Source organism: Corylus avellana, chromosome ca7 (genome assembly GCF_901000735.1).
Source record: "Corylus avellana chromosome ca7, CavTom2PMs-1.0".
In the NCBI taxonomy this organism is placed as follows: domain Eukaryota; kingdom Viridiplantae; phylum Streptophyta; class Magnoliopsida; order Fagales; family Betulaceae; genus Corylus; species Corylus avellana.
Window position 1 is genome coordinate 25,637,217 of NC_081547.1, and position 27,606 is coordinate 25,664,822.

At 36.9% G+C, this 27,606-nt stretch overlaps 4 protein-coding genes across 5 annotated transcripts in view; 2 read left to right on the forward strand and 2 right to left on the reverse strand.

Annotated features, from left to right (window-relative positions):
* Positions 1-687, reverse strand: part of LOC132188059 (uncharacterized) — a 4,556-nt gene extending 3,869 nt beyond the window's left edge. Inside the window, exon 1 of the mRNA XM_059602470.1 lies at positions 507-687. Coding sequence (XP_059458453.1) covers positions 507-687 — 181 coding nt within the window. The remainder of the gene's footprint in view (positions 1-506) is intronic.
* Positions 688-1,653: 966 nt separating this feature from the next.
* On the reverse strand, positions 1,654-12,694 carry LOC132186951 (uncharacterized). 2 transcript variants are annotated; one of them, XM_059601080.1, is made up of 13 exons: positions 12,329-12,694; positions 12,011-12,249; positions 11,155-11,308; positions 8,992-9,069; positions 8,162-8,236; positions 7,931-8,050; positions 7,004-7,168; positions 6,360-6,882; positions 6,070-6,226; positions 5,601-5,710; positions 4,943-5,055; positions 3,726-4,083; positions 1,654-2,198 (listed from the first exon to the last, which is right to left on the reverse strand). In XM_059601080.1, the coding sequence occupies exons 1-13, from the start codon at positions 12,650-12,652 to the stop codon at positions 1,900-1,902; spliced, it is 2,715 nt and encodes a 904-aa protein (XP_059457063.1). In that variant the 5' UTR covers positions 12,653-12,694; the 3' UTR covers positions 1,654-1,899. The 2 variants fall into 2 exon arrangements, with proteins under 2 accessions (XP_059457063.1, XP_059457062.1); XM_059601079.1 differs by having other exon boundaries at positions 1,654-2,207; positions 12,329-12,691.
* Positions 12,695-14,794: 2,100 nt separating this feature from the next.
* Positions 14,795-18,852, forward strand: LOC132188520 (CASP-like protein 5A2). Its single transcript, XM_059603000.1, has 3 exons — positions 14,795-15,147; positions 15,934-16,066; positions 18,439-18,852. Exons 1-3 carry the CDS (start codon positions 14,933-14,935, stop codon positions 18,628-18,630), a joined length of 540 nt encoding a protein of 179 aa, XP_059458983.1. The 5' UTR covers positions 14,795-14,932; the 3' UTR covers positions 18,631-18,852.
* A 2,168-nt stretch (positions 18,853-21,020) lies between these two features.
* LOC132187490 (mRNA-decapping enzyme subunit 2) lies at positions 21,021-27,312 on the forward strand. The gene is made up of 8 exons (XM_059601818.1): positions 21,021-21,330; positions 22,411-22,562; positions 23,356-23,483; positions 24,201-24,296; positions 25,106-25,258; positions 25,403-25,506; positions 25,596-25,663; positions 26,903-27,312. The coding sequence occupies exons 1-8, from the start codon at positions 21,248-21,250 to the stop codon at positions 27,088-27,090; spliced, it is 972 nt and encodes a 323-aa protein (XP_059457801.1). The 5' UTR covers positions 21,021-21,247; the 3' UTR covers positions 27,091-27,312.
* The last annotated feature ends 294 nt before the right edge of the window (positions 27,313-27,606 follow it).

Consider the following 27,606-nt stretch of genomic DNA (forward strand, 5'->3'; position numbering starts at 1 on the left):
ATTGAAGATTTGATCAGATTTCAACATCTGTCTTCCTGCTAGTACAGTTTTTAACAATGACAGGCATAATTTATCTAAGACAGATTGTCGTACAAAAAGCCTTTGATCAACTTAATTCCTTCTTCCTCCTTACGCTGGCAATTAGGAAAAGTTAAAATGAAAGATGGGTTTCAAATTAACAATTCTATCCACTAATTTCTCATCACCAAAGCAATTAAAGAGCCCAACGATTGCATCTCTTCATTGAAAAGAAAATTCAGGGTTGCCCATAACTGTGATACAGAACAAATTGTACTTCTTCTTTAAAAGCTAGAAGCCATAGAATCACTTCATTCATATGTTTAAACCCCTCAAAAGAATATATTACAACCTAAAACTTAAACCCACGAAATACCCAATAGTTCCGGCGATGTTTCAGATCCAACGGCATGTAGTTTAAAGGAACAAAAAGAAAAAGCTTCAAACTTTTTGCATATAAACACAAAAAAAAAAACATATCTGGGTACCTGATTTGGAGGGAGAGGAGAAGAAAGAGAATTCATGGGAAGAGCGAGGAACCCTAGAAGGGAAAGATGGGTTCAGTGGTTTCTTGAAATTGAGATTGTTGTTGAGACAAGACGAAGTTCTGGAGTTGTTTATGGAGGTTGAGGTTGAGGTCACCGAGATTCCCAACGGTATGCTCCGCATTTCTTGGACGACAATTTCTCTCTCTCTCTCTCTCTCTTTCCCGACAGACTCGGAGGTTCCTTTGGTTTTTGCTCCCAGGCAACTCGGACTGACGAGGAGTGAGTTGCTACGCGCCTAGCCTACTTATCACACTTGTGTTGCTGACTGAACTCTTCAAAATGGACGGATTGGGATCGCACGTGTTAACTAAGATACTCAGGTGGCCTTGGGAGTGACGATGCCTAATCCAGAAGAATGATACTACACACACGTTCTCACTTTTACACTCTAGTCTTATTATTATCTTTTTTAGGTAATTTTTAAAATTATCATTAATTCAAAATCTAATAATAATGATTCATCCCAAAATCTAAATCAAAATCTAAATCAGAATCCTATAATGAGAGTGATAGTGTACGAATGAAAATGTGTATAACTATGGGGTATATATTGTCCACCATAAGATAGGATTGTGATATGCTACAATTAATTATTTATATTGCATATAATATTATAAGACGAATAGTTAATGTGAAAGGACAAATGGACTTCACGGACAACTTGAACATGTGTCCAAACAGCCCAAGCTTGAGCAACCCTAATAAGTGTGAGGTCCACATGCCGTCTCACATGTAAGCCTAAGTTTATTCCTTTCCGTCTATTATGTATGGTTATTTCGTTTAGATGGTGAAGAGGTTAAAGAGATTTTTCTTTTTCTCAATTGATTGGCAGGTTGTGAACTAAATATCTGGTCTACCTCCAGCCGACTCATTGAACACCAATTATGATGCTACGTTTCGTGGAAGATGGCATAATTGAATACAATCTGGTTTAGGAAGCCCCAAACGGGGGAGATGAAATGCCGCTCATTTTGCCAAATTTCCATGTGTTTTGAGAGTTTTTTCTTTGGAATTTGCAGAGGCTTGTTCGTTTGTCAACCAACAAACTCTTTTGTGTTTCTTTCCTTGGGCGAGAGACAGAGAGGGAGAGCAATGCAAGTATAAAAGCGATCAGACGGCCAACAGAAAGTTCAACAATTAAGGGAAAAATAAATAATAAAAAAAAATCTCACCTGTGCCTCTTCTATCTACTCATACATTAGCTGTTTATCTGACAAGCGGAAAGATTTGACTTTCTTTTTTCTTCTACCCTATGAAAATATTAATGTTACAATTTCAGTTTCAGTTAAACTGAAAAATACATTGTGCAACCCTGAATATGAGATTGGGGTCCCTATAAATTAACAGGAAGACTAGTTAGAAAAGCTAGTGTATGGGGAGAAGTGGACTTTCCAAACAGGGAACACCAAGGAGGAAGCTTCAAAAGAACTTGCTCAGTTTTTGGCGTTATTCTGTCCACATCGGTTCTCAACTTCAAAAGGGGCCACCCATCCCCCTTGTGAGACGATCGTGTAGAATTTTTCTTCCAGAAAAGAGTTAGATCAAATATCGTAGGTGCATTCTTCCCTCCAGAAAATTGAATAATGTGCCATCCATCTCCACTGCTCTTGTCACCAAGTGGAACTAGCTCCTCTGAATTTACTGCATTGGAGATTGAATATTGAGATACGAAGAGAATAATGTTGGGTAATGGGTAGTAAGCTAGCAGTCATATGAGGCACTCCAGACAACATAACGGGCAACAGCAACAACAACAATTAATAAACATAAATTTCATCTTATAATGGGGTAGCTCAAAACAGACCAATGTGATAATAGTTGAATAAGGAGGAGGTCCTAACCTAACAAAGTGCGTGCATTATGTGTGCCTACATTACATGCTGTCCTAGAAAACTTTTCCAATAAACCAAATCTCTGGATGAGCAAAAGATTGACATACATTGCATGGCACAACTTGCTCAACACAAGAAATGACAAGATACATTATCAAATCTTTGTGCTAAAGAAGTGGTTTGGTCTTTAAAAATGAATCTATTATACAGGTTTAACATGTGAGCCATTTCTGCCTTGAGGCAAGCAAGGTTTTGGACAGGCTCTATACTATGGCATCAGGATTTATGCTATATGGAGATCAGTTCCCACGTAGCAGAACCCCATTCACAACAGTATTCGTCATCCAATAGACATCCTGAAAAATGAAAATTTCTGGAATAACAATGGCTCCATTTGTTAATGCTTTTTAGAGGATGTTATTGTTTTTTATTTGAAAAGGTGTTTTGATGATTCACATGGTCAAAAGCCTTCTCCATGTCCAAGTTGATAGAATGGGTGATTCCGTTTTTTAATGTGTTGTACTCCCTCAGAGTGAGACGAGGTGGTGAGAATAGTATTTGGTGGATACCATCCAAGAGGCAGAAGTTTGAAGTTTGATCATTTTATCAAAGGTTATCTACTCCGTCTGGTTCATCATTTCCTTGGAAGATCATTTGGAGAGTGAAGGTTTCATCGAGAGTGAGTTTCTTTGGGCAGACAACAGCTCTTGGGAAGATTCTTATTTGGATAACCTGAGAAAGAGAAAAGTCATAGTGGTGGATTTGGCCTTGCATGTGTAAAAAGGATGAGAAATCCATAGGTCATTTTCTTCTCCATTGTAAAGTTACAAGATACTTATGGACTTCAATTTTTTGCCTTTTTGGAATAGAATGGGTTACGCTTAGAAGGGTGACAAAACTGTTGGATTGTTGGAGAGGTTAATTGGCTAGTCCTCCGTTTTAGACGCATGGAGGATGTCCCCTTTGTGCTTAATGTTGTGTTTATGGAGAGAGTAGAATGCACAGGGTGTTTTGAAGTTCAAAAGATTCTCATTAAAAGGGTTTTTTCTTGTATACTTCGTATGTATTAGGGTTGCATCCTTCTGGGCTTTCAATGAAATGCATTACTTATATAAAAAAATATGGTAAAAGTAATTTGAAGTATTTTGTGTTTTGAATTGTTTGTTAATATTTTTGTTTTAAAAAGAGAAAACAAAAGGGAGAAGAAAAATGTTTTACCAAACAAAACCAATGACTTTCAGAAACACAAAAAGGAAATAGCATGACTGAATGGAAGAGTGAAGTTAAAGTGAAATAAAGATTGCACATCGATTAAAGTTCATAGTACCTTTGAACTTGAAATCTTCTATTTCCTCGGTATTGATCGCAAGAACCCACCGTATTGAACCTTTTGTATCAAGTGAAACTTGTGTGATTCTTTCACTACTCTTAGTATCACTATCGACGTGAAATGTGGGAATATCTGATTTGCTCCACCCGCCTTCAGTGTCATCATAGGTCCAACAACCATATTTGACTGAAAAAGTAACAAAATCAACAACTTTCTCTCTACCACATATGAAACCTTCTTTAATTTGTTCCACCTCCTTGTTCAACTTTCCAGGAGTTACAGAAAATAGAGATACATATGAGCTAGTATCTTGCTTTCCCTCAAATCTTCCTGTTGTATCCACAACATGCACAACCTGAGAAGCAAAAATATTTAAAATCTCCACGTACACCCACAAAAAAAAAAAAAACAATAAATTGGATACCGGCATTGAGAAATTAGAATAGGACAAACAAATGGATTGCTGGTAGTTAATAAAATGATCACACTAATTCAACAATAAATTGAAAAGCTACAACACCCCAAAAAAAAAAATAAAGCAGCCAGGCAAGTACATCATCAACTCTTCACTGATATGCAGCTGACCCAAGTCACTATGTTTCAATGTGAGCCATCTTAAAGTGCTGGACTATTTAATGAGAATCAAGTGCCTAGCATCCTAAACATTTTTGTTTTTTGGTGAAAGACATAGTCCCACCCCTACAGTCCTTTATGTTTGTGACTTAGATACAGTAATAGGGACTGACCACTCTGCATCACAGAAAGCAATAAACCCAAATATGAATGCATAAATAATCCTATTATTCCAAAGCCAACTGATAAACTAATAGGTATAAAGGAACTTCAAGCCTAGTGTTTTAGGTCACATAATCGTGACCAAAAGTCAAAATTTAGAAAATATTGCCAACTATCTAGTAAAAATTTCTCTACCCAGGAATGTAGACTACTTTTTTGCTCTAAAGATGTCATATATATGGCATGTAACTAACAATGTCATGGATTTAACTATAACTTGAGCATGTCCAATCTTTTCCAGCTTCCTTCAATTTTGTGCCACAGCTTTTACAAAAGAAATTTATTACTCTTTCTTCTTAACAAGTACACAAATAGATAAGACAGTTTTGTGTGTATAATGCAGAGTACAACAACTACCCCCAAAACAAACAAAATAAGCTGAATAAAGCAAGAGAAAATAGGTATGAATGAAAACTTACATTTACAGCTCTGGCAGTGTCTTCAGTAAATGGCGGAACAATACCCGATAATATGACAGTGACTGAGAGGCCAAACAGTAGGCAAGTAGCAAGGACAATTGATCTTTTTGCACCTAGAAATTAATTGCACACATAATAGAGTTAGATTAAATAATAACAAGTATCAAATCTCGTATATGTAATGATGCACCTTCATAATGAAGAGCAAAGCAAATATGCCAACTTAGGAGAAAAAGAAAACATTTCGTCTAAAACTAAAGCAGTCAAAAGATTAAAAATGTGGACCTATATGGCATCATATATACTCAACGTAACAAGGCTTTAAATCCTAACCACTTGAGATCTGCTAACTTTTGGCATACAACAATTTCTAAGCAAAGGTAAAATATGATGAGCTCTAATTTCTAAACCAAAGTGCAATGTGATGGCCTGCAATTTCTGAACCAAGGTGACATCTGAAGCCTGTACCAATTTCTGTTTCCAAGTGATGTAAACAACTACACCCATGAAAACTGTATTCCACTTATAGCCCGACTAGTTAATTTGCTAGAGTGGACAATAGCAACATCCAAACAAAAATGTCAATGTCATTATCAACAGAGAAGATTGATGCAAGAAAGGAGATACACCAATTTGCTAGAGTGGACAATAACAACACCTGAAAGATGAACATATGAAAGGAGATACACCAAAGTCAGGCACATGACAACAGCAATAAAAGCAGCAATTATCACATTCCCCAGCCACTCAGGAGTGCTACCAGGATTCCTGCATGCATATACAAGGCAGGGTAAGCAGTCATTTTCTTAATGTCAGCAAATGAAGAATAGAAGTTCAAATACCAAAGTGGGAACACAACATAGATCAGTACGAGAACACGGGTATCAGACATGGGGAGCAGCTGAATGAGCCAACTTGCTGAAAAGAATTTCATATGGACCATACTCTAACAATGCGTTATGATTAATATAATTTATTAGTAAGGGCTATCGATAATCCACATGGAACATTGCTAAACAAACAATGAGAACATGGGAAAAGACGACAAGAATTTCATCTCAAATGCACAAGGCTGTTTTAACAGTCGCATCATATTTGTAGTTTAAGAAGAATGCCATAAGCTATACCTATCAAATCGAACCAAAGTCCCAATTATTGTGCTCGCTAACCGGATAAAAATGCCAGCAGAAATTAAAATTGGTACAGCTAAGCCCATAATCAGTGTTGCAAGTTTGAGTGGCTTTGGTAAACGGACTGGGCTTAGAGTCGCTTCAAGCAAGCCATCTGGAAAGTCAACCATACCAACTTAGTTAGAAGTATAAACTACCAAATAACAAGTCCCACTTGTCTAAAACAAGCATCATGTGAGACATGCATTCCATGAATCAAACAAGGGCAAGGAAAAATGTAAACTTACATGCAAACGCTGGTGGAACCAGCCAAACTAGAGCCAAATAAGAGGACCCAATTTTATAATAGTTTCCCATTATGAGAAGAATGAGCCACTGAAGAGATCCAGCTTTATAGAGCCATCTTTCAGCCTCTAATTTGATTAAATCAGCTTGAATAGCAGGTGGCAATGGCTTTCTCTTGGAATACACGTTGGACAAATATGTTTGAAGAAAAAGGTAACCCAAGTGTTGACCAGTCAATGCCCCAAGAAGAGCAGGTGCAGCAAATAATCCAACCACCAACCATGGGCTTGCAATATAGGGCACTGGTGATGACGATACTAGGGGTAGAATAAAAGCAATGAGAACAGAGAAACCTAATGCGAATATCCACATAAGGATAACACTCAAAAATGACAAGGCCAGTGAAACTGTGGCAGGATAACCACCCATAAGCAATGATGTAGCCCAAATGAGAAGTGATTGCATTATCACTGAATTATGAAGTATATTTGCAAAACGTTGGCGGTATACAATCATATATGTTCCCTGAGATTGCAACAAGTATTAGAATCACCACATTTTTTTCTTTTTTATTTTTTTTTTAAAGAAAAGGAAACAAACGGAAGAATAGTGTCAAGCCAATAACAGAAATAACAGTTATAGGTACCAAGATGTCAAAAAATGTGGCAGCATTCAAGCCTGTATTTTCCTCTTCTTCGATTGTATTGCTTTTGGGAAGATGAGAGGATGCAGCAACGTGAATCAGAAAAGAAAGCATATTTTCTCCAAGATGTTGAAGAGACCCTGGTTTAAGCAGCTCTAACTTGTCATTCTGCATGAGATAAAAAATTCAAATGGTAATTAATATATTCAACATGAAAAACTTAAGGGAATGTTTTATTTTTGTAAGTAACCTAAGGAAATCTACTTATCAAGAAGTAACCTATTGGGTAAGTTCTTTATCCTCTTATTCCGCCTTTTCTCAAGGGGAATATTCAGAATCGTGATGTTATAGACAATTATTTACCTAAATTTTTGTTTCCCTTTTTTACGAAGAGTAAAGGATATTAACCCAGCCCACCCCCCACCAAACCTCCTTTTCTGTTGTGGTCAGTTAGCCCCTCTGATTCATAGAAAACGTTATGTAGACACAAACTAACAAGCAACACATGCGAGCCACCTGCCTAACTCAAAGCTGAGCTCCAATATATCCCTCATTTAGAAGGCACAGATCGATTGACAAGATTCTTCTTCAGGCTGCAGTCAGTCGCAGCACAGCATATCACCCATCATTTACCAAATCATGCATGCTACAGTACACTTAAACAATGCCACCCGCCAAGCAAGCATTCTGTTCTCTGTCGCACCCCCCACCCCCTTCTCCCCTCCTCTTCCAGGAAGGCCATAGCATGACTAAAGTTAAAGACCAAGGTCTAGTCAAACTATTTGTGCTTCTATCTTAATTAGTTGCTCTTGTAATTTTCGATCCTTTGACCAAACCAGAATAAAACTTTCCGTAGAGTAATGAAATGCAGTAAGGAATGATTTTCAGATGAATTGGAACAAAAAAGGAAAAATGAAATAAGTGGAAAACCTTAGTGTGGTATACTGCACTGTTTTCCGAGTATGCAAAGTCAAGCCCTGAAAGGCCAGCAACCTCTTGGTATACTTGGAAATCTGTTGCAGATTTTATGGCTCCAGAAGAAAACAGATCCTGCAGCAATAAAGTTACTCAGCTTAAGTATTCTTCCTAAACAAATGCACATCAACTATCAAAAGTGATAATAGGAGGAAAAGAAAAGCATCACAAAGAAGAATTACAAACCTGTGCTACGATTTGGCCAGATGGGTATTTTGCTACCAAGGCAAAGTTTTCAATAGCCCATGGATGCGGACCAGCCTATTAGACAAGGAAATTTAGATAATACAGGAAAAGCATCACATTAAGTACATTATGAGGATCGATGAACAGCCTTTAAAGAGTATTAAGGAAATAAAGATACTATTCAATGATAAGCACTAGCTATTTCACAAGCAATATCAAGTTAAAAGGCAAGCAATACAGAATGGATAGCCATAACAATTGGACCATTCTCCCAAATGAAGAAGTCCATCATTATCTATGATAATGAGCGATTTCAGGTGTTCACTGTGAGAGGTTAGGGCCAGGCACCCATTTAAGAGGCAACACAACCTGGGTGTGGTTGGACAAGTCCCTAACTTGCCATATCAAGCACTTGTCCATAATGGGAAAGAGAAACAAGTTCTTGATCACTGCTAGTCACCAAGATATTTTTTTTTTTATGTTTTCTCTGATGATTGTCTCAAATTAACAGGAAAGACCAACTCGAACACATGTAATTTATATAAACATAGAATTTACCCAAGAAAATATAGCAAAGAAGTCAGACACCTCGAGAATTCAGCAGTGTCATCTCATCCCATAAAATTGGGATTAGAAATCAAACATACATAGCTGCATATAAAGTCAGCTCACTCAAATTTATGTGAGATAGATATTTTTAGACAGTTACCATCATCTGACACCATCTAGATGAAGTCCAACTAACCAGAAAGTTGATGCTAACCACACAGTCTTATCGCATGGGCTATACATAAATGCAACAATAAAGAGATTGTGATCCATAACTAAACCTGAAATATGCCAGATTTCCCTCCAATACCCATGGCCTCCAAATCAATAGCCACACGAACAGTGTCATTCCAGGGGTGCTGCATCAATAAATTCAATATCAACACTTCTATAGGTAAAATATGTTTTTAGATACTAAAAGCAAGGTGGAGCAATGCTGAACAGTAGTCGCCCATCAATATGTGCAAGAACAACTTATGTAACAAATTTTTAAAAACATTCACAAAGAGGTTATAAGATAACCTTGGTGCTGAAATTCTTGTATCGGCACTCACAATAATATGAATCATCTCCAGAGACATTAGATTTTCAGTTGTCAAATATTGTCAACTATAAAACATTGAACAAACTTCTGCTTCAAGATTCGACTCACAAATTTATTGATTTTTTATATGAGTAATCAAAATATTATTAAAAGCATAAGACGCCCCCAGGTACACAAAAAGTATACAAAAGAAGCCAACTAGCTATTAGGAGCAAATTATTAATAATAATAATAATAACTAATCACCAAAGGATAAGCAAAAACAGTTGTTCAAATATATTGTATATTTGAATGGCACTTCCAAAAAATTTCCACGAGAGTTGCAACAAAATCATCATTTATGCAAGCAATACCAAATAAAACTGGAAAACTTCCTTAAGGGCCATATCTCCATACCAAAGATCATGCCAGAATCTAACATTTGAGTCATATCTCACCTCAAATCTAGAATGACTACAAAACTTACCCCAACCCCTCCTAATATTCTTCCATACGTCCTGATGGGCTCCCTAGAACACCACCCTCCCCATGCACTTCCATATTTAGAGTCCACCACCACACTCCGCCAAGCCTTTCTCTCAAGCCCATAGCGCCAAAGCCATTTACTTAAGAGCGCATGATCGAACCTCAGCAAGTTCCTAGGTGATATTTGAACTCTTCACCTAGCCCCTCATAAAAAATCACGTTAGAGCTTCTCAATACGGTTTACGATACTTGCAGGGAGAGGAAATAGGGACATAAGGTACATAGGTAAGTTGGAAAGGGTGTTCTTGATAAGGGTAATCCTACCACTCTTAGACAAATACAACACTTTCCAACTTGCCAACCGACGTTCTATGTTCTCAATCACATTGTCCCATTTATTCTTGGCCTTATAGGATGCCCCCAATGGAAAACCAAGATACTTCAAGGGCAAATACTCCATATTTCTTGATGCGTTCCCACAAAAACTTCTCCCTTAACGAGCGGCATCATGCCCTTCGCCAAACAATGGTTGAGAAGACCCGCTTGTTCCTCTCTTTCATCCACCACCGTCTACAATGCCGAAGAAAGTTGCAGCCTTTCACAGTTTGATCGCCCAGTTGTACCAACCTTTACCTTCTCAACCCTCTCGCATAACGATGGAGTTACGCCGTCCTCCACTGCCGTATTCACCAATGACCAAATAGCAACCATTTTTGTTTGCACGTCTCTGAACAATGAAAGCTTTAGAGCCCTCTCTAGATGAATTCAAAATCTCCTTCGTCGCCTCTGCATACAGCTCCTCCACAATTGCCACCAACCAAAGCACAAACGCTTTACCGAAAGGAACAGAACACATAAAGCCCCTGCTCCTTTCAAAAACACGTAAAACATGGAGTCCTTCAATTGCAAACTTGAAAGATTTTGATTCTACAAAATTCCGTCTAAAAAGACCCATCACAGCACACCAAAAAGAAAAATAACATAAACAACGTTGCCAAAAAAAGTCAACCGCAAAAAGGAGATCTTCATGCATCAATTTCTATGTTCGTGTTTGTAATCTCCATCAATTAAAGCACATTGGACACACGATAACCCAGGAATGAAAACAACAAACTTATACAAGTTAACACGTGCACACATGGGTAATGGGTTAAACACCTTCAAATGTGTTTGTGTTTATCTTAAGAACTAGATACAAAATCAATTCTTTTCATTCATTATAGTAGAAGAAAACATGAGAGCACATGATCCCAAAATGAACTAAGACACACTACAAGCAACTTCAAACACCTTCACTTAAACCAAGTAATTGTGGTAGCACACAAGAGCATTACAAGCTCGTCATATTATCAATTATATGACTAATAGAGCTATAAGCAAAAAGATTGAGAGAAATAAATCAAGAATCCGAGGATGCATTGAAAATGCTTCCAACCTGAGTTATAAAGCTATGAGCACCATTTAGACCTTCCTCCTCCCCGGTATTAAATAAAAATATAACAGCATGCTTAAATCCAGCCCACTGAGAAATCCCTCGAGCAAGTTCCAACATAACAGCTATACATGAACTGCAATCTCCGGCTCCTTCCCTGAAACATCATGGAAGTTTTTTGAAGCAACAAAGTAGGCTTTGGGATTTATAAGGACATTTTTGTGAGGATATATTTAGCGCCGGGGCTCATGTGGGAAATGAAAGCAGAGAATATGCTAAGATATATTGTAATTGCCCATGATAATTATTGACCGAGAAGAGGGAGAGATAAAGCACTTCTAAACAAAATTTCCTTCCATTGCAGAGTGGTTAAATAACTGAAGGCCACAACTTCTTCTTGAATCTTGCTAAGGAATGAGCTTAGAGGTCTGACAATCTCATTTTGGTCAACACAATAGATCGTGTATTAGTTATTCACATTAAAAATAAAATAAAATAACTCATAAATCATCATAAAACTTATTTTCTTGACTTCCTTCAATGCACATGAAAAATTCCCAAAGATATATTACACATTTCCACGAAATCTACAAAATTTTAATTCTTAAGAATTTGTCTACTGACACAGGAACTCTGTGGAGACACTGAAAGTTGCAGTGTTCCGATAGCTACACGTACATTTGACCATGAACAGACATTTAAAATAAAAAGGATAATTAGCAGCTATAATGACGATCATCACTCTCGCTTACAGCCATATAAACAATTGCTTCCTTTACCGAACACGCACTTCACAAAAGATCAACTAATTTGGAAAACGATACGAAATACGAGATCAAATAGACGAAGAAAAGCATACGTTGAGAATACGGTATCAATGTGAGAAGAGACCAGAATGGCATTTTCCCCTGCTTCAGATACATATTTTGGCAAGATTCTCAAAACTACGTGATTTAGATTCGAATAAACAAGCGTTCTCCCCATAAACAGGCCACTGACCAGACGATTCGCACCGGCTTTCGAACGAAAAAAGTCCACTTGAACATCCGCCTCCCAATGAGCCGTATCCTTGATCTTCTCCGCCGCTGCCAAAACATACTGCGCCGAAAAGCAAACCATTGTTAACACAAAAACGAAAAGAAACACAAAGAAAAAGCACGTATTTTGGCGCGAGAACCTGCAAGGCGAGGTCGAGAGCGTCAGAACCGACGGGATGAGGGCCTAGTTGAGTCAAGGCCTTGACGTGCTTCATGGCTTCGACTTCAGAGAAGCCTCGCTTGCCGGCCTGCTCGGCGGTGAGAGGCGGAGGCAAGTTCTCATACTGGTACTGATAAACCGCCCAGGAACTGTACGTGATCAGCGCGAACAAGGTCAACCACACAAGCGGTGACCTCCGAGGCCGGCTCTGGCTCTGTCCACGAACAATATTGTCTCGAACCTCTTCATCGTCAACTGCGGCCGGCTCTGATTTCGCTGAAGAGCTTTCAGGCCTCGAGTCCATCTTTGTACTGTGCAATTACCGAATGTCAGCTTTTAGGATCTATATAAACTAGTTATCCAGGTAGGAATTCCCTCTTGACTTTTTAGGCTATTTGGATCTTATATAAACCAATATCAAGCGTTATCTTAACCTTTTGGGTTAATCTTCAAGAGTACCACGCACTTCAATATTGGTACGTTTGAGCATTTAAAATAGTTTTTACTAGTTAATTTTATTCTTTTTTAACTATAATTTTTTTTTTTTTCTCTAGTTTACCTAATAAAATAATCTCACATGAAACTCTTTAAATCTTTTTCTTTTCAATTTAAATATTATTTATGTCAATAGTCATTTTTCGACCGTCATATTATTTCGGTATAGATAATAAGACGGTAAATTTTTTTTTTTTTTTTTGGGTCAATCCGCTAATAAAGTTGAAATATTACCTAATCCATGTAGCCGAAGCTTACCCATAATGGATACACGCCTTGCTTTGAAAAAATTCATCATCATTAAAAAAATAATAATAATAATAATAAGACTATAAAACTCTTCATGTTAGTTGCTCCATTATAACATGCCAACTTATCTTTAGCCCCCCAACAAAAATAATAATAATAATAATAATAACTCATTAAATTCAATTGTAATTTCGTGTGATAGTGTTTTATATAAGCTCTCATTGAATTATTCATATTTAAAGTCTTATATTTTACTATCAGCTTATTTATCTTTAATGATCATGTTATGTATAATTACGCAAGCAATCATAATGTATTTGAGCATTTTAAGGTGGAAAAACGGTGTAAGTCCATGTACCATTGCAAATTGTGCGTGAAATACTCTAATGGCTCTTGAACTGCAACAAAGTATTTTATCTTATTTCCTTACAGATATAAAATTGGTTTCACATATGTTTCTCATTGCAAAGTCCGACTGGAAGGAGGGATGTCCCTCGCTTGTGCAGTTAGTTATATTTGAGGTGTGAGAAGATCTTGTTTTATTTGGGACTAAGGTAGTATTTCATTATATGGTTATGAGCATTGATTGTGTAGTTGGCACGATGAGCACGCCATTAAGCGAGATCATAAAATATAAAAAGACTTTTATAGCACGTTTATACCCAGAGACGGAGAGAGGCCATGGTCCCCCCAAAAATAAGTAAAAAAAAAAATTATTATTAAAAAAAATAAATAAATAAAGTAAAGTTTTAAGTTTAGTCATTTGAGCCCCTCCAAAAAAAAAAAAAAAAATTAGCCCTATTTTTAGATTTTTTTTGCCATATCCAATAAAAACTTTTGACCCTATTCTTAATTTTTTTTAGCCATACCCATTAAGTTTTTATTTTTATTTTTTAATTTTTGGTCTTTACTTTCAAATATCCATTTTTTGGCCATTACTTTCAAGTACTCACTTTTTTTTGCCTTTACGGTAGTCTTTATTTCATAAAAAATAATCGAAATAATTTTTTTTTAATAAAAAAATTCTAAAGAATTGAAAAAAAAAAAAAAAAAATTTGGTTGGCCCCCTCCCATAAAATCTCGTGGCTTCGTCCCTGATTATATCACTATAAGATCTAGTTACCCTAACAAAAAAAAGTGTCATATCCAAATATCATATGAAAACCATTACTTCCAAAACAATAGTTGGTTCCTTGATATAACTACAATACATATATTGCCACGAAGTCGGGCAAATCCTTCAATTTTCAGTGCATGCAATTAATGCTTTCCAACACGACTAGAAACCCTTTGTTTTCGCTGACCATTGCAATCTAGTGATGCCTTTATATTGTTGGGTAACCATTAGTACTTTTCAGAAAAACAAAAAAATAAATTGAACCACCGCTTTACCAAACATCTTTAGACACTATATTGTGGTGGATTATCAAATCTTCAAGTGCAAGCAATATAAGTGCAATAGGAATATTTTGAATGGAAAAAAAAAAAAACCAAGCATCATGTAACCATCTATTATTTGGTGTTTTTTCATTCATAGCAAGTTTTAATGGAGTTTGACGCGATAAAGAGTACTATGCGAACAAGAGAAAGAGACAGAAAACAAACTGCTCCCAAAACGACGTCGTTGGCTGTACAGACAAGACTGTCCAGCTGTACAGACAAGAGACTCCACCAACAAAAAGGCGTTGGCTCCTTACGAAGGGAACCAATGCGCAAATGAAACGAACAAATTGATCATCCAAATGGTGGAGGAGGAGGGCTTCTTGCTTTGCTGAGATAAAAGAATAATTTTTTTTTTTTTGGTATAAAAAAAAAGTAAAGAGAGAAAGAAGAGTAAACGATGAACGTGATCCACCCATCGGTGCACCCAGTGGAGGCTCCACCGGTGACCGACGCGGCCAATGGCGCGATGCCCAGAGGGAGGATGAAGGACATCCAGGGCATGCCCGGCACGCCCGGTGGCCTCGCCCTCCGCTTCTCTCAGTTCGCTTTCGCAGTCCTCGCGCTCTGCGTCATGGCCACCACCAGTGACTTCCCTTCCGTCACCGCCTTCCGGTACCTACTACCACAGTCGTTCTTTTCTTTCTTTGTTTGTCGATTCTTTTGATTGGGTTTTGTTGATGAGAGAGCTGGTTATTCGAATTTATGGGATCGTTTGTTGGGAATTGGGTACTGGTTCTCCTTTAGAATTGGGGCTTAATACACTGATCCATTTCATTACAAATTATTCCTTAACTGTCGCATTTGGATGTTGGGTATGAATTTTTCAAAGGCTTATTACTTCTGAACACGCTATTGGGAGTCCATAGTTTGAAAGGAAAATGTGCTTTACTTTTATAAGGGGAATCGGTAGGCTTAAGACAGAGCTACTGGCACTAAATTCTAGTATGAGGCCCTAGATGAAGAGATATTGCATCTAGTATTTTAGTTCTTCTAAGAGTGCATCTCACAAGTACCCATTCATAGTCTGGTTTTTGTTGTCTGAAGAAAAAAAGAAAAAGCTTGAGCTGAACCCCTTGTATATCAAGCTAGCTTAGCTTTTTAGAGTGTGTTTGGCACTCGAAATATGTGAGAAGTGCAGTTTTTTCTTGTGTATTTCCTCATAGATTGAAGCTTGCTTATTATAGAAAGATCGGTGGAATCATATATATCTGAATTTGTGTATGCAAGTTGGTTTCTGAAGCCACCCCATTAGTTTAAAACGTGATTTTTGCTTCTGATCTTCCTCTCTGATAATTGCAGGGTGATTATATGTGGTTTAGTTTTTGAGCATGGGGTCAATCTCATGCTCTTGTTTTCCATCTCCTAGCATAACAGGTTTTATGGTATTTGCTGTGCCAGCTATCTTGTTGCTGCTGTCAGCTTGCAAAGCTTATGGAGCCTCATTCTCGCCATTCTTGATGTGTATGCCATTTTAGTGAGGCGCCATTTCCGGAATCCCGTAGTTGTCAGCTTGTTTGCCATTGGTGATGGGGTAAGAAAACTTTTGCTGTGGATTTAATGAATTTGAGAAGTTACTGTGAAATGGAGAGCATGCCATGGTTGAGTGCTTTGTCAAATTTTGTAATCTTTCAGCTATTGGCTACTGTTATATGTTCTATAGATATTTTATCCTTAGTCTTGTTGCCAGCCTGATCCTTCACCCCAACATACTTGTGTTGACGCAATATGACATGCAGTGATTTATGAGCTGATTAATCAATTGTTTACATGATTTATGGATTTATGGAAGAGAATGGAGTGAGAGCTTTGGTTCTTACATGTGGCTGTGTGGGCTTTTGATCTCCAAAGCCTTTTAAAGTAGTTTCTTGTCATCCTACCCTCATTTAAAGGCTGCTTATTGTTAATGCCCATCTAGTGTTCAGCTTGCTAACCTTTTACAGGTAAACATGGCTTCATTTGGATTTTGATGAAGCAAAACTCATATTATCCTCACCCTTCTTTTTTCTTTTTTCTTTAGCATATTATCCTGCCTTTTCCAGATTCTTTGTTATCAATGACACCACTTATGTGGAATTGTCAAATCTCTTTAGATGCTTCGCATTTGGCACTGATTTTTGAAATTCTGGAGCACTCTTATTCCTTTAATATATTTCTGAAAATAATTAATGCTCCAGAGTTCTAAATCATTGTGAGAGAGTTAACTCTAAATAAATGAATTTAAGTTGGTTTTTTAGGCCATCAAAAAATTATCCAATCTTAGAAAGAAGCCATTGGCATCAAAAGAACTTGGGAATATACTTATTTTTTGGCTCCTAAAATGCTAAACACATGGTGTTTCTGTTGCTTTACGACTTTGGAGGAGAATCGTGAGATTAGTGCAAGTCAGTGATTGTGTACTTGTGTTTAGTCTTCTGCTCCCTTTGTTTTGTTTTGTTGGTGAAACCCTGTCCTTTTCTACTTCTTCCCCGTTTTTAATAATTATTTTACATGGTTAATAAGCAAGTGATAATATTTACTTCACCCAGGCCCTTAACATTCATGATTCAAAGATTTCCTGAGTGCGTTGGAGCCATGGAACACTTGGCCTCTGTTTTTATATTATGGGAGCAAGGATTTCGTTGAAGGATCATTACCTTCCAATGTTTGAATTGAAAGGAGAGCAGTAGTTTTGGTTATAAATTTGGAACATTATGCCAGACCTGTTTTTTTCCCCTTCTCTAAGTTAAATTGATTAAATAGTGACCACCTTGTCAAGAAAAAGTAGACTGTGATAAGTAGATGTAAAACCAAGTTGCTTGATTGATAATCTGGATTCATACTATGTTTGTGAATGTTATGCAATCAAACTCCCTGACTCAGGTTTCAGGAGGGACACTCCCCTGGAACCTCCCACACCTCTCTTTAACCTTTACCGTTCTAAGTGGTATTCTATTGGCATCCTGATGGGATATTACTTGAAACTTATGGTCCTAGGGTCATCTATGATGTTGGGAGTCATCTAAATGCTAGGCTGTCACCATCATCCTTGATAAAAATTGGTATTGGCAAGTGGCAAGGTCTGAAAATCTTGTTAAGAATCAAAGCAAATTGTCCTTGGTGTGTATTGGAGATATGGATCACCCTACTTGGAGCATCTCTAAGAAAGGGACTCATAACTGTGCTGATTCTTGGGATGCTATTCGTATTAGACAGCAACCAGTCTCTTGGTGGAGATTAGTTTGGTTTCCAGTGGCATTTCCTAAGCAGGCTTTTATAACCACGGGTGAAAGGTTGCTCAAATGGGGATTTGTTTGTGATGTTCTTGGTGTATTTTGTAGGGGTTGTATGTAAAGGATGCAACCCCTACAAAAGGGTTGAAACCTGTTTTATGTAAGCTGGTTTAAGTGCATATGTTTACAACATATGGAGGGAGAGAAATAATATAAAGCACGGGAATCACTTACTGAGGAGAAGCTTAGTAAGAAAATAAGATTGGAAGTTCGAGCTTGGGTTATGTTTAAGGGAATATTCCAGAGAAGCAAAGAAAATGAAGAATTATGTATGAATTGGGACCTGCCGGAGAGTATTTTTAAATCTGAGACTGAATAGGATCTGCTTATGCTAAGGGATTCTCTGGTGTGGCAGCATTGGTGTGGCTAAGCATTTTGTGGTTGCTGAGTTTGAGGTTCAGCAGAGCTTTGAGTTGTTCTGATGCAGATTCAGATGTGATTATGGAATGGATTGAGGATAGTGTGTCTCTGTGCAGTGGTTGAGGCTGCTGGCTTAGGGTGGGCAGACCAATCATGGGATATATAGACACATGCTGTTTGCATATGATAATTTGTTTTATTTATTTTCCAACCTGAAAGATGGTTTTTTCCCTTTATTTACCCCCTTTTTATTTTTTATTTTTTATCACTGCAGATCACTTCCACTCTTACATTTGCTGCAGCTTGTGCATCTGCTGGAATCACGGTCCTTATTGGGAATGATCTGAATGATTGTAAACAGAACCATTGCACTAGATTTGAGACAGCGACAGCCATGGCATTTATGAGTTGGTTTGCTGTCTCGCCATCATTTCTTTTGAATTTCTGGACACTAGCATCCAAATGAAAGACATGGAGTTTTATTCTGTGTTTGGGCATGATCTCTGCAGTCTGATTCATCAAGTTGTGCTTGAGATACTGTAAACACCCTCCCCTCTCTCCCCTCTTATGTAAATTCTATAGCTGCACCTAAAGCTTCCTTATCAGACCTTTGGAGTATGATATTTTGAGCCAGAAAATATGTAGCTTTGAGATTTTGAAGAGTATATTATCATTAAACATTGGAGTCTATAGGTTCTCACTTCTCTGCGTATGACCAAGCTTTTTTTGTATAAACACACTGAAGTTTTTTTAAAAAAAAAAATTTTAATTTTTAATTTTTAATTTTTAATTTAGCTTTTTTAGTTTTTTGGTCGAGCAAAATAATAATGTGTAGCTTTTCAAATTCCTGTCTAATTCAAATAAATTGGAAAATATCTAGTTAGTTATATTGAAAGGGTATTTTTGTCCCATCGAAAAATAAAAAGACAAAAATACCTCTTAAATGTAATTAACTAGAGAAAATCTTGTTCCCTTGCTGGGGTGTAATGCATTAATAATCTCGTGCATGATTTGAAAGTTTCCCTGCAGGGATTAGAGAGATTTGTTTTATCTAGTTACATTGGCGTGCACAGTTTGGTGAACTCATCACTTTTAGTCACATAATCCACATGATATCATTATCTTATGCATGTCATTCGTCATTTCCCTTGTCTTAACCTTTGAATAATCGGTCGATCATATCCCAAGTCCCCGACCCCAAACCATGAGAACATCTAATAGACGACGGAAATCAAGTATATGATGGCACTTTGATGCTTAAGTTAGTGATTAAACTTATAAATAAATAATCAATTTCAAAAGAAGAGCTCAAGTTAATGTATTGCTACGGGTGTTGTTCTCACCCTTATTTCTATTAAGAAAAGGCTCATAATTGGTTTCTCGCCCGTATTCAATTAAAACAATTTTTCCTTTTTTTATAAGAATATCGAGGCGCTGAGATACTCATGTGGTTGAGTTTTTTTTTGACATGTTCACACAAGAGGAGGGATTCGAACTAGTGACCTCTATTTTATTAAGCGTGGTCCTGGCCAATTGAACTGCCTCTTGGAGACGGTTGAGTTATTTTTTACAAGTGTTTCTTTTCTCTAATTAATGTGCTTGACTTAATGGGCCAGTTCGGCCTGATGATGCTTCGGGCTCCGATGGAGCTCCATGGGCTAGGGCCTAGTATTGGACGGGATTATTCCCACGTACACTAGCTTTCTTTGTCTTTTTTTTTTTTTTTTTTTGGTGTGTTTTTTTAATGAGAAATGCTTTGGGTACTAAATATTTTAACAAGAGAGGTTTACTATCTCATTTATTTGATAGAATTTAAAATAATTAAACAAGATAAATGTAATGAGCATCAATAAATGAACCCCACATCATTTTGTTATCCTTCTGTTGATCAAATATTTGGTAACCCTAACATTTGTTTTTTTTAATTATTGGTGGTGGACTGGTATTTGACAATGCCAATGCAAATTTGTGCTTTAACCACAATTGTACATAGGTTAGCGGAAAAGTTGAGGTCATGAATAGTACGTAATTGTAAAATATGTATTGTATATATGACATTGTAATCTCATAGCTTTGAATTATAATTTTTCAGAGCTTTTATGCTCTTTGATGTCAGAGCTTTATGCTCTAGATCTTCTTATCATTGAAATTGCAAAGATCCTCATTTCAAAAAAAAAAATTGCCGTGGATTTTTTACCAATTCAACAATAAAAACCTTTTCAAAATTAACAGCTATATTTTCGAACCGAATTTCAATTAGGCTAATATTCGAAGTCTCAAAAATAGGGCTGGTGTCGGTAGAAAATTTTTTGTTATGCCAAAATGTCAGTAAAGTCAAAAATTTCACTGACTTATTTTGCCAAATTTTTTTCCCGACACCGAACCGCGTTTGGTAAAGTTAGTATGTAAAAAAATTGAAAATTATCGGCGAAGTTGGTCAATAGGCAGTCGGTAAAGTCGGTTCGGTTAACAAATTTTATTTCGCCTACCAAACCGAATTTGTTGAAATAAAAAAATTTATTCTGCCTACGGTCCATTGGTTAAGCGGTGTCAATATAAGTAGGCGGTGAATTTGACAAGCCCTACTCAAAAGGAAGTTATTTTTCTAATTTTTTGTCATAAAAAATATTTTACATGAGATGAAAACAAATACAACTAGATTTTTTTTCTTCTTCTGAATTTATCTCTTCCTTCGTATTCCTTTCATTTATAAACTCCTTAATTACATGTTCTGTTCTCCCCTAGCCTTTTTGTTTTAAATTCCAAATCATAATGTATGAGAAAAAAATAAAATAAAATATTAAACCTTCGAAAAATAAAGAAAAAATAACAATTATATAATTTAATGAAATGAAAAAAAGAATATCCCTAATTTAATTAACATCTATGAATTGTAGTGTAGCGAATGTTGATCCATCGATCTTGAGAACCGGTGAACCGATATAGCTGCTCCGCCCTGGGCTCGATCCCTCCGGAGCTCCTTCGGTCAAGTCTAAAGCACAAAGTGGAAGAGCTCCTCCGCTGAATACGAATAGTTAGGGTTTTCTTCTTTCTTTTCTCTTCGAGTTCAAAATCCGAAAGCCATGTCCGGCCTCCACCGGTCCTCTAGTGGTGCTCCACACAAGAACGGGCTTCCTCCCCAGGAACTCCTCGACGATCTCTGCAGGTTCGTATCGCTGCTTTTGTCTCTCTCTGTTTTCTGGTTCCTTCACGAGCTGTTGGTCACCGGGAAAACGTTAGAAAACAGTAAAGTCTTCGAGTCTTCTAGAAGATTCGGTCGAATGGACTGTTGTTCGGTTTTCGCTCCCTGTGATTTCTTAACAATTAGAATGTTGCTTGATGCTCGTCCCGCGCACATCGTTTTGTTGCGATTTAAGTTTTAGGGTTTAGTGTGCTTGTCACTGCATGGTAGGAAATACGTTGTGGTTGATTTGGTTTCTTGATTGTGCTAAGATAAGCGAAAATTGGTAGTTAAAAGTTTTTGAAATTGTGGATGATTTGGGGATTTTGTTAAGCATTAGGTGTATTATTGGTTGCAAAGAAAACTAAGGAAAGGAAGAGAAGGCAATATGGAGTGTTTGTACTCATTTGTTGTTTCGATAGCGAGCAAAATGAAGAACCCATCTGAACTAAGCGGGAAACCATGAGTTCAACCAAATAGCTTTGTAACTATTGGTCATTGTTGGTTTCGGTTGTAAGATGTCGCTGTAGTGTCACATGAGCTACTGCCTCACTGACAAGATGGAAGGTTGAACTCTTTCAGCCGACATGGAAATGTTACAAGAATGAACTTTAGACTGGTTACATTGATGAGAGTGTGCTAATTTAAGAATCCATCACTTGGTAATTTGTGCTCAGAGTTATTTGAATAAATTTTCATCGATTAAAAAAAGGTGCTCAAGTTGAATTGTCATTATAGGACACATTTCTGGTGTTCAATTGGTCATGGAAAGTTTAGCATGTTAGTTCATTGGTGGATTGAGAAATTTCCTGAAACCCCTTTCCGAGAGCAGTGAGCTATCAGCTATCTACAACTGTTTTTACATAATTCCATGGCTTCTTGTTATGTAAATGTTAAGAGGCATTTGCAGCTGTGTTGTTTGGATATGCAAACTCTCATTATGGTGGAAGTGGTTGATGGGTAACCTTTCCCTCCAACCCCAATTCTTTTGTTTTGTTAAAAGTTTTACACTTGATTCATATCCAGTTCTGATTTTTTTTTTTAATTTTATTTAACTTTATGCAGTCGGTTTGTTTTAAATGTGCCAAAAGAAGACCTCCAGTCATTTGAAAGGATTTTATTTCTTGTGGAATATGCACATTGGTTCTATGAAGACAATTCAGTGGAAAAAAATCCATCGTTGAAGTCATTCACTCTGAAGGAGTTCACTTCTTTATGTATCCTGTGCATTTTCTCCCCCCTCTGCCTGGGGGCCCCCTAAATAATTTTCCATTATATATTGTTATCTGCTATTCTGCTGTTTGTGATCTCCTTGTCTATTTTTACTGTTCTAGAAAAGCCATATCAAGCTGAAGACAAATGCAACCTGTTTAGACATCAAATGTATCACCTGATATATGTGTTTCAATTATCAAGCATGGCACTGTCCCTCAGTTATTACTGAATGCATATAATTGGTGTTTCTTTCATTTTTGTATCTGGATGCTTTTTTGGCTCACCTTGTTAGCTGCGGAATTGCAATTCACCTTCAGGGGCATGCACATGCAGAAGCAGACATTTCGGTCTGTGCATGCATGCATGAACGCTTGGACACTTAGACAAACACTCCTTCGCACATGCATTCGGTCTACCTTGTAATATGATAATGCCATTTGATTATGTGGTAATGCACACTGTGAAGGAAGCATACATTAGTTGTCTGATATCTTATACCAAGTATTATATTTCACTGTAAGATTAGAAACGTTTTACTGGTATTCTATCGGGAAAAAAATCTGGAAGCTTGTGTTGGTTGTTTTTCCAGCTTTGTCATATTCTTTATAGATCGGGAAATTTGGATGATGATTAGTGTGGTCTTAGCTCTCTTTGATGACCCTAGTCAAATAAAAGAAAAAGAAAATAGCTATTCCTAATGTATATTTTTGTTCCTCGTATATAATCTCTGTTAACATTAATGTATATATTCTCTACCTTCATGAATCTATCGTTGATTTCCTTGACAGATTTCAGTGTTTAACAGTTGTGACGTCTTAAGACCTTATGTTGCCCATATAGATGACATATTTAAGGACTTCACTTCCTACAAGGTCCGAGTTCCGGTAACTGGGTCAATCATTTTGGATGAGACCTATGAACGGGTATGTCTTAGGGATGAAGGCTATAATTGATACTAGTCTTTTGAGCTTTTTTTTTGGAAAAAAATTGAAAAAGGTTCCTATAATGTTGCTATCATTCTAATTTTCTTCTTTTACTAAGCTGGAGTTGGTGATGATATACTGTTGTTGTGTTGTGAAAATTCATGATCCTGTGTATTGACATGTGTCTACCATCAAGCACCGTTGGTATAACAATTGGGATTTTCTTGAAGTGGCATGAAATTATCGCTTTTCACCCTTGTCTTTATCATCATGAGTGATTAATCCTTCCAAGTAGCTAAGTCAAAAAGAGAAGGGAGGAAACATGCGATGTAATTCATAGTATGTGGGGTTTTAATGAAGTATTTGGGAAAGGTTAGGCATATGTACATAACTAATACATGTATGTAAGAGATCCTTTCACATAGGCTGTAAGTCAAAATATAAGAATTCTTCTTGTGACCTTTCTCTTAAAGGTATGCCTACCTGACTTCCTTTATCAGTTCTAAGACCCCAATGGTTCCAATCTCCAGGCATAGTTTTGACGAGGAATGTTGTATTAGCATATCATTGCCCATGCAGCAGAGTTCTTCCATTTGATAACTTTTTTCAAGGATTTTCTGTTTGTATTTGAACTGTTTGACACCTTATATCTGTTGAATGATTGAGTTGGACTTATATATAATGTTTAGTTTCTACTCTTGTTCTTGATGTTGACAGTGTCTACTAGTGAAGGGTTGGAAAGGGTCAAGCTGGAGTTTTCCACGTGGTAAAAAGAGCAAAGACGAGGAAGACGATGCATGTGCCATCAGAGAAGTAAGCTCTTTTCTTATGATGTTTTCTGACTGTTTGGTTTTTGATAAGTAATTTAATTATCATTAGGAGCCTAAGGCACCACCAAGTACACAATCAGTTTCCTGACTGTATTGTATACCTATTTCATTTATCTTGGTATTCAAATTGAAGTGTAGACACTAATTTCGTTGACTTGAATAATTGGTCACGTGACAACCAAGTTGTAATGTAATTTTTAAATACTGGCACTAATTTTTTGTCTTTAGTTTCTTATTTTATTTCAGGGTGAAAAATGTACACCTTTGTTAGCAAATTTGATGAAGATGAATACTATCTATATGTAGAATTCAGCCTTTTGAATCTATGTGATGTATCTGTTCTGATTTGTCCATCTTCATGACTGATAGAAACAGTTAATTGGGAAGGCTGCAGTTGACAAGGCTGGGGAGTTTTCAAACTCCTTCCCGTTAAATGATTACAACCTCCATTTTTTAGTAACATGAAGAAGAGAAAAATAAAGAATATCCTGGCTTTTTTTTTTCTTCTTCCAGTAAGTGTAATATGCCTATTTCACTGTGGAGCATTTCTATATCATTCTTTGCCCTTCCAATGTATGGTAGGAAACAAAGGTCACGATTTCGTTGTTACCCTTTTCTTGTCCTAAGCTGTCTGTGGCACAATACAACACTTTTGAATGAAGCAATTGATTCACAGCATTTTTTGTTGTACTAGCTTAGGAAACTTGTTGAATGATAATTAATCACTTAATGAACTGCTTCCTTGGGTATAGATATGAATGTTGACGCATTTGTGCTTTGTGGTGAATGCAGGTCCTGGAGGAAACAGGTTTTGATGTTTCTAAGCTTCTTAACACAGATGAATATATTGAAGCAATATTTGGACAGCAGAGGGTGCGGCTTTACATAATTGCCGGTGTAAAGGATGATACTGCCTTTGCTCCCCTTACGAAAAAAGAGATCAGCGTATGTGATGTTGTTTGCTTGGCTCCTCGGACTCTTCAAAATTTTTTACGAGTCTTTCTTAATCATTGTTGGACAGAATGTTATACTTTGCAAGTTGTGAAAAATTGCAATACTGAACTACATGCTTTTGTTTGCTGCTTGCAGGAAATTGCGTGGCATCGGCTTGATGAACTTCAGCCAGCAAGTGATGATGTGATATCACGTGGGATGACTGGCCTCAAGCTTTACATGGTGGCCCCTTTCTTGGCGTGAGTACTTTTGGTCTATAATTCTTATTATTTCCTCAGGTATTCAACATCTTTTGCAAGTGTTTGATAGGTTAAATGTCTTCGTGCAGGTCTTTGAAATCATGGATTTCATCACATCAGCCCCCCTTAGCTCCAAAACCTGATATGCCTCTCAAAGGTTTTTCCTCCCCTATTTCTTAGAAAATCTGATACCTATTAACATCTGGTCGATATGAATCTAATATATGGTTACAAAAGATAGGGAAAGAAAAAGAAATGAGAAAAAAAGGAAAAGAATCTCAGATAGTAATATGACTTGTCAAAGAACATATCTTGTTCCTTTTGGGCCCTTTTAAACCTAAGTAGAGCTAATCTTTATTTTGAAAAATGTTTCATCCCCCTTTCTGGAAGATGTCAATGATGAGTCATGAATTTAAGTGATAATTTTAGGATATCAAAAAAAAAAAGAAGTGATGATTGTAGGTTTTCTTAAGGATATAATTATTTTGCTGCAACTTCTAGTTGTAGATGATTATATCTATTGTCTGCAATTAAAGCTCGCCATTAGACTTGTTGAGAATTGATAGGGAATTGGAAAATTTGTGAGTTCACAATAGCTATTCCAGCATGTTTTTTAAGTTCCAAGTTTTCATGTACTTTCCTGTTTATAATGGTGATCAAACATAGAATGCAAGAAATGTAGTGAGAGTCCAGGACAAAGAACCACACTGATACCATATTGATACTTGTCTTAAAAGTGAGATCATTTAGTGAGGTACCCAAGCCAAATGCACTTCAAATGATCTACCCGTACTTATTTTATAATAAACATTTTCTCAATCCTTCAATCGTTATGAATTATTGATCCAAGACAAATCGCTCTTGGTATCTCTTGACCATCAAGGTTAATTTCCCTCCATTCTTATTTTTACTTTTACTAAACTTGCACTTCATATACTAGGTTGAAAATCAAGGATAATTCCATTGATATAGTAAATAAGAGTAATGTTACACGTACTCCCATCCTCACACTTTCCAATGTGATTTTTAAAATTACCATTAAATTTTAGATGGATCACTATTGAATTTTGATCCAATTGTGATTTTAAAATCCACACCAGGGAGTGAGAGTGGGAACGTGTGTAATATTACTCAATAAATAAAGTTAGGTATTATGCTGGCTGTCAACCTGCCTTAACCCTCACCCTTTCTTTGAGCTTAGGGCCTATTGTATACAAATTTAGGACACTAAGCACTAACACAGCCGGAGTTTGTTTGATGAGGGTTCCTTTCAGGAATATGCAATCCTGCATTCTTGAAATGATGAGGAGTTTCTTTGATATTTTGTGAAAACCTAGGTGGTGTGCTTGTTTTCGTCTGTGCTTTTGCTGACGAGCATGTTATGATTTTTGTTTAGGAATATGTGTCTGGAAAGCAAAGAACAGTTCGATAGGGAACAGCAGCACAATAATAACGGAGAGCCAGCCGACTAAACCCGAGCCTGATGTTCACCCTCCTGACACGGGGCCTGGTAGGAGCTTCAGAAACTTCAGATTTGATATTCCATCAATCTTGCAAGCAATGGAAGCTGCTTTTTCTACTTGAAGGAAAACTCTCTTATCTTTGTAAAGTGGTTTGAGTTCAGATAGCTGGGTGATTTTCCACCATTTCACCTGTGTCATTGAACTCACTGATCAACCTTCACGCAAGCTTGGTAGGTGTACAAGCTGTATATGTTTTGTGTCAGATTTTCAGGTTTGGGTTATATGTATATTCTGTATAGAAAACCTTTTCTGGCAAGAATATGCGCTCCACTATGTTCAGTTTTCTTTCTTGCAAGTTTTATGTTAATGCTTTTTAAGTGAGTGTAGCTTGGATAGCTATTTTACTTTCCTTTTTTTTTTTTTTCCTTCGTGGGGGTGGGGGTCAACACCTCTTTTAGATTTTTAGGTCAGTATTTGCTCAATTAGTAATTTTTCCCTAATGCCCTCCATAATTTGTTTTTTTGATAAGTAACCCTAGTGCTCTACAACTATTCAGGAAACCATTGTGGGCTTTAGTCATGTCACAATAATAAAGCTCATAACCTGGTCCCGGGTTATCATAGTTGAGGTTAGGATT

What these genes read in the sequence shown, in the direction of transcription:
- LOC132186951 (XM_059601079.1), bottom strand. Translation starts at nt 12,652, where the DNA reads ATGGACTCGAGGCCTGAAAGCTCTTCAGCGAAATCAGAGCCGGCCGCA. An exon ending in GGAAATCTGGCATATTTCAG is followed by an intron (nt 8,237 to 8,991) that starts GTTTAGTTATGG and finishes CTTGTCTAATAG; the next exon opens with GCTGGTCCGCATCCATGGGC. An exon ending in CTGGCCAAATCGTAGCACAG is followed by an intron (nt 8,051 to 8,161) that starts GTTTGTAATTCT and finishes TTATTGCTGCAG; the next exon opens with GATCTGTTTTCTTCTGGAGC.
- LOC132188520 (XM_059603000.1), top strand. Translation starts at nt 14,933, where the DNA reads ATGAACGTGATCCACCCATCGGTGCACCCAGTGGAGGCTCCACCGGTG. An exon ending in CCTTCCGTCACCGCCTTCCG is followed by an intron (nt 15,148 to 15,933) that starts GTACCTACTACC and finishes TTGCTGTGCCAG; the next exon opens with CTATCTTGTTGCTGCTGTCA. An exon ending in TGTTTGCCATTGGTGATGGG is followed by an intron (nt 16,067 to 18,438) that starts GTAAGAAAACTT and finishes TTATCACTGCAG; the next exon opens with ATCACTTCCACTCTTACATT.
- LOC132187490 (XM_059601818.1), top strand. Translation starts at nt 21,248, where the DNA reads ATGTCCGGCCTCCACCGGTCCTCTAGTGGTGCTCCACACAAGAACGGG. An exon ending in CTCCTCGACGATCTCTGCAG is followed by an intron (nt 21,331 to 22,410) that starts GTTCGTATCGCT and finishes AACTTTATGCAG; the next exon opens with TCGGTTTGTTTTAAATGTGC. An exon ending in TTACGAAAAAAGAGATCAGC is followed by an intron (nt 25,259 to 25,402) that starts GTATGTGATGTT and finishes TGCTGCTTGCAG; the next exon opens with GAAATTGCGTGGCATCGGCT.